This window comes from Eretmochelys imbricata, chromosome 22, assembly GCF_965152235.1.
Source record: "Eretmochelys imbricata isolate rEreImb1 chromosome 22, rEreImb1.hap1, whole genome shotgun sequence".
NCBI lineage: Eukaryota > Metazoa > Chordata > Testudines > Cheloniidae > Eretmochelys > Eretmochelys imbricata.
Window position 1 is genome coordinate 13,679,944 of NC_135593.1, and position 6,444 is coordinate 13,686,387.

Genomic DNA, 6,444 nt, shown 5'->3' on the forward strand with positions numbered 1-6,444 from the left:
GGGGGAAAAGATGCTAGAAAATGTCCTGTAGGAAACACTCCTACTTTGGTGGGCTAGATAACAGTAGACCTTGAAGATGCAAAACACCTTTGATTAAACAGAGCTGGGCTGACTGCTTGATGCATTTTGAGAGACCAACATCTCAAACTGGGCCAACACGAATTGGCTGCATTGCATACCTGGGAGGACCCAGATTCAGTTGCAGGGATACCTAGAATCCTCTGAGCGTCTTAAACAGAAGGAGCTATGAGACAAAGAGAAAAAGGAGAGGGCTGTCTTTTTTGTGATTTGGCCTGTTGTCACTGTAGCAGCACTGGAACGGACTATTCCTATCTTTGTCCTAACTTGTAAACTAGTGCCAGAAATGAGATCAACAGCAACAGCTATGAGCACGACAGCCGGTGTAACCCTGCACAAAAGGAACGTCAATCAGATATCACAAATAAAGTTCAAGGTGGTCTCTGCTAAATAGGTTGGGGAGGGCGGGGGAGTGAAAAAGATTATGCATATGGACAGCAGATCTTTTCCCTAATAGGTATTTAAGAATCTATCATTATGCAAAAGGCCCATGACACAAACTGAGAAGGATGTTGGCTCATACTGCCCACCCTGCTATGTTCATGTTTCTATTTGGCACACGTGTGGATGTCTAAACTTTTAAAAAGGCACTCCATGAAAGAGTGAAAAAGCCAGGCTAACATACATCACTGGCAACCAGAGAGAGTTGAACCTGGAATATGTTTTTATATTCTTTAGGCCTAGTGACCTGCATTTAGGTTGCACCTGCTTTATACTCCCACGATTAGTAGCAAGACATAAAAAGGAAATATAAATTTCTTTAGCCTAATGGGACAGAGAGCCTTTCACTGCTAGGTTGCCAGGACAGGGGTGGCCAAAAAGACGCCACTATTTGAGGGTGTTTGGTGCCATACATGAATGAATGCGTGGCCTCATTCCAATTTCTAGTGAGCGGATGTTCACATCACGAGAACACACCGTCACATCTGGCATTTTGTCAACTGTCTCAGCCAAGGAACAAATGGGCCATGAAGACTGAATTACCCTCTCACCATTAGATCAAGGGTTCCTCCAGGTCAGAGGTGAGGCACAGTGGCAAGGCAAAGGACAAGCCTCCCCACACCTGTCATTGCCCATGCTGTACTCTGTCATTACAGAAAGCTTTAGTTTCCAGGGCTGTCAAGCCAGTATCTTTTCCCAGCATTAATATTTTTATTCAAAGCTTTTAATTAAATACTGCACACGAACATGCCTGTGACATAACAAAACAGCAGGAAGTGGAAGTGCTTATGTTTTTGTACTGGCAGTTCTAATGCAATAAGGGAAAATATTTTGTGTTTTATTAACAACCAAATCCACTGCCTTCATGTATCCCCTTCACATACAGCAATTGAATACAGCCTACTGTCCTTACAGACGTGCTGGAACAATTTTTTTTTTTTTAAATAAATAGTGGGGGTGCTGAGAGTCATTGAACCAAACCGTAAATCCTGTATATGATGGAAACCCTAGTTCCAGTACCTAGTTGTCCCTATGATGTCTTTAAGTTGTTTTAGGGAACGCATTTCTTTTAAATATGAAAGAACTCTCCTTGCTGTGTATGAAAATGGTATATTACAGCACTCATACAAATGTCAGTGTTAATGCACATGCTCTGTAAAAGAAAAACAAGCCAGCATTCAGAGAATTGTGGTTACAGTCCCACCCATCATACCAGAAAAATGAATATTGCAAAATTCATTGCAAATCCTCAATATTCTGAAAAGAAACACGATAAACAGAACATAGTGGACCTGATTCTTGTTTACACCAAGGCCCCTTTATGCTACTCAGGCAGTTTAACACCCATTAAGGCCCCTTTACACTCCCAGAATAGTGTAAAAAGGATTAATGTACATGAGAATGAGGCTCAGTCTCTCTTCTGCTCACCTTTGGAATCTACAAGGCTACTCACAGGTACTGGAAACAGTGAATCATGCTCCTGTCTCAGCTGCTGATGTACAGCCCACATAAGGCCCAAGTAGTCCAAACCTCACACAGTTCCGCTATCATCGTATGTCATCGCTTCCAAACACACACACACCCCTATGCCCTAAAATAAATGATCTTGCCTGAAAACCTCAGAAGACATTTTCCCTGGTTGCCTAGAAATGGAAATACAACTTAAATGCACTCCTTCCTTCACATCATGCTACTGTCTCAAACGCATATGGAAAGTTTGTGTGGAATTATCTGATGGCTTTTATATCATCCAAAGCTCTCCTAGCAGAGAGCAACATTCCAGTCCCCATCCCTGAAGAACCCAATAAAAATGAAAAGGTACAAAAACTGCCAGAAGGGAAAATGGTGTTTTACACAGAAGCCAAGAGAATGAAGAAGTCACCTGACGCAGACAATTGGAAAACACCACTATGATATGGCAGACATACCTGTTAATCAGGTATGGATCTTGTCCTCACCTGAAGTGACCTTTCCCTGAATGACTAACTTGCTGACCCAATAAAGAACAAATATGTATACAGTCCCACCTAATACACAAAATGTTTGTAACCTAAATTACATCCCTTTCCCAGGAAGCCCCAACCCTTAATTTTACCTGATTTCCTTGGGTACTTCAACCCTCTAGCTCTGAGGCTGAAAGAAGATGCCCTAATTCCTACAGATATGGATTAGCTGTTTTAAATATTTTGATATCAAACTTAACCCAGATGAATTAATTTCAGTTGCTCAAGAATATTTATCAATTCCAAAATCAATTTACCCCCACTTTCCTGATCCTGCCACCCCTCTTCCCCCAACCTTTCAGGCTGTCACTAAATCCAAAAAGAAGGCAACCAACTTTGGAGCAGAGAAATAGGTTTTCTGTTTAACAAAATCCTGTTTCATACTAACCTGTCCGTGATTGTGGACTGTGTGCCACTCATTGGAGCCCTGGGCAAGGAGTCGTCTTTTTATCCAATTTGCATTTTACTATTCTTGCAGGGATCTCCCCAGATGCATTGCCCCCACACATAAACCAGTGTTCAAGATCCAGCCTTGCTCCAGAAGAGAGACTCACAGAAGGCAAATTCAGTTCAAAAACACCTTAGCTCAGTCAGAATATCCAGATCAAAGGGACTCTTACAAAAAAAAAAAAAATCAATCCAACAACACACACAAGTTCTCCCGGGGGCAAAAATGTCCCAAAAGGAAGAGAGAAATCTTCAGACGTGATAAATCCTCAGAGCGTCCAAACCTTTAAATGCTGGGGAAAGCGTGGTTACGGGGAGATCCTGATCTGAGCCTAAGTGGGCTTTGTTAACTGGGCCCAACAGGGGTATCTGTTCCTCTGTTTACTTTGGGGTGACGGGTCTCCACTCCCAGAACACCAGGGTGTGCAATCCTATGGATTTGGGGGGCGGGTACCTATACACACCCTCCCCTGTGGGGAAGCCTACACAACCCCCCTTTACGGGATGACAGGCGGTGCCCCCGCGGCCCGTCACGCTCTCGGGGTGCCCCCTCCGGGCGCCGGGGTCCCCTAGCGGGGGGCGCCGAGGTGCGGCTCACAGCCCCCCCGCGCCCGCGGCTCCCTCTCCTCCTGGGGGGCGCAGAGCGGGGCCCATGCCCCCCCCCCCCCCGGGCCGCGGCTGCCTGTGGCCCCCTCCGCGGCTCTCAGGGCTCCATCCCCGCCAGCCGGGCCCGGCTCGCTCCGCTTCCCCTGCGGGGCGGGGGCCGCCGGAGCCCTGCCCGGGTCAGGGCCGCTCGCCGGGGTCCTGGCCCGCTCGGCTCTCTCCTCCCGGCCTCGGGCGGGGGGCTCCGTCCGCTCCCTGGGGGCCCGGCGCCCGGCCCCAGCGGGGTCTGTCCCCGCGGCCTGGAGGGGCCGCGGCCGGTCTGCGCGGTCCCGGCCCGCTTCGGCCCGGCGGGGCCTCTGCTCCCGGTCCCAGCTCGGTGCCGCCGGCCCGGTCCGGTCCGGTCCGTCGCCGGCCGGGGCGCTCCGGGAGCCCGGTCCTGGCGGCGCGGCGCGGCGCGGCGCGGCTCCGCCCGGCTCGTCCCTGGCCCGGCTGGGCTCCAGGGGTCCCGGCCCCGCTCAGAGCCCGGCGGGTGGCGCGCGGCAGCCGGCCCGGCTCGGGTCCGGTTCGACGCCGGTTCCGATCCCCCCCTCCCGGGCTGCGGCGGCTCTTTGCGTGTGTGTGTGTGTGTGTGTGTGTGTTACTTCTGGGACCGCATCACACACACACACCCCCTGTGGATCCCTGCGCGGCGCCTCCGCCGGGAGTGAAGCGACCCGAAAAGGAGTCCCCAGCTACACACCGCCCCAGAGAGCAGAGGGGACCCCCTCCCGGCACACGACCGGGAATACCCCCCCGTACCCTGCAGAGAAGAGCTTCTCCTTAGACACACTGCAGGGGATACCAAGCCCCCCCCCTCCCCCGCCGCCGCCCCAGCAGACTGGGGAGGAGGGGGCCCCCAGGGCACAATACTGGAAGGGTCTGAAAGGACCTGCCCCATCCCTAAAGCACTGAAGGGAAGGGACCCCCTCGGCAAGGCAGTGCCCGTAGGGAAACCCACCGACCACCCCAGGGCACTGAAGAGAAGTAATGCCTCCACCCCAGCGCAATGCAATAAAGCAGGGGTCCTCAAAGGTGCAAATTTCCTGGTCAAGGTAGAGTCAAGGTCCAGACTCCAGAGAAAATAATAATAATAAAAAACCCACCAATAATGCTAATAAGTAAATAAAAGATGTCGTGGTCCATTCAAAAGCATCTGGCGGTCCTGATTTGGGCCGTGGTCCACCTATTGACTACCCCTGGAGTGAAGGAAACTTCTCCCCTAAATGCACGCCCAATGAAAGGATGGGAGACTGAGGCATAGCATGCAAGACCAGAAGGTACCACTAGCACTGAACGCACTGAAGAGAGGGGATCCCCCACCTCAATGATATGCAGATATGGACCCCCCCATCCAAATGCACTGAAGCAAAGGGATTCCCCCCCCCCCGCCCAAGCCCTGTAGAGCCAGAACCTCTCCACACCCCTCCCAAATGCACTGAAGAGAGGAGATTCCCTCTCCTCCGACCCCCATCCACTGAAGAGCTGGGATTTTACCATTCTAATTCACTGCAGACAGCCGCCCCACCTTATCCCTAATAAAGGCAAAAAGATTGACTCCCTGGTAAAAAAATTTCAGGGTGGGGAGGGAGAGATGGGTGCCTAGGAAAACTCCTTCACCTCCCACTGTTGGGAAAAGTTTTCAGGCAAAGATGCCTAAAGTTAGGCTCTCAATCTCCATTTTTAATGTTGCTCCCACTGAGTTGAGTTGGCACTGCAGGTCCCCAGCACCTCTGAAGAATCAGGCCCCAAGGTGTCTCAAGGCAGGGGTGGAGGGGGGGAGTTTCCAAAACTGGAGAACCCTGAATCAATTACCCCATTGGAAATTGCAGCCTTGATGGCTTCTCAGCTAGTACATGGATTTTCTGTCCTTTTCTAAAAGCTAAGTATTAATAGCTATTTCCTTCCAGTGAGCTGCATTACCATTTGCTAAAAATATTTCTCTTACTGCCTTCAAAGCGCCCCCATAAGCTACATCTCCTCATCTATATCTCCTCCTTTCCCCATCTCTCTCCACCCACACCCTTCCTTTTCTGTGCAGCTACCCTATGCTTTGTCTTGTCATGTCTTATGCAGCTCATTAGCTCTTTGGGACAGGGAGGGTCTATTGCTGTAGCTGATGCTCTGTAAAGTGTGAAACTGTGGCAGTGGAGAACCATTGTGTGATAAGTAAATAAATAAACTAAAATAAGAGGGTACCCACAGTACCAAAGTAACAATGGGAATGTCAGTAATAGGATGCTGGAATTACCAGAGCTTTTTGTGGCTTCACATCACAGTGCAAATACCCCTCATCTGGGTATATCTCGCTTAATCAATTCCCTGCCCTTGCAGGGGATTTGGTTGCACCTTGAGCCCTCCTGTTTTCTGCAGATGGCACCTAATAATATTGTTGCCTGAGTGGTGTAATACTTTGGGCTAATTTTGGTTTGCGGGCTTGCTGGGCGGGGAGGTGCAGGGGCTGGTAGTGGCCTGTGATAAACAGGAGGGCAAACTGGATGCGCTCGAGTGGTACCCTCTGGTCTTGCTTTGATGCTTGGTTTTCCAATTGTTTCACTGGGAGTTATTCCTGTGGGTGGGGAGAAAACCTACTGCTGCTGATAGACCAGAAGGGCGCCATGCACCCTCACCCCCTACCAAATATTCCAGTTAAGGGCCTCACCCTGCTCCCATTGACATCAAAGGGAACAGGATCAAGCCATAAATTAACCCTAATGCCCATTCCCACATTTAAACTTCCATGGACATGGCTGTCCCTCGCTTGTTCCCCAAACCATCTCCATCTCTTGAATCCCTAAAACTACCGCTTCCCAGCCATACCTTTGTATGGTCCCCC

The 6,444-nt window shown here is 50.2% G+C and overlaps 1 protein-coding gene across 2 annotated transcripts in view; it reads right to left on the minus strand.

Annotated features, from left to right (window-relative positions):
- ARHGEF12 (Rho guanine nucleotide exchange factor 12) overlaps positions 1-3,771 on the minus strand; it is a 102,474-nt gene extending 98,703 nt beyond the window's left edge. For both annotated transcript variants that reach the window (XM_077839909.1, XM_077839908.1), the window contains exon 1: positions 2,911-3,771. In XM_077839909.1, the coding sequence (XP_077696035.1) occupies positions 2,911-2,942 (32 nt within the window). In that variant the 5' untranslated portion in view covers positions 2,943-3,771. The remainder of the gene's footprint in view (positions 1-2,910) is intronic.
- Positions 3,772-6,444: the final 2,673 nt, after the last annotated feature.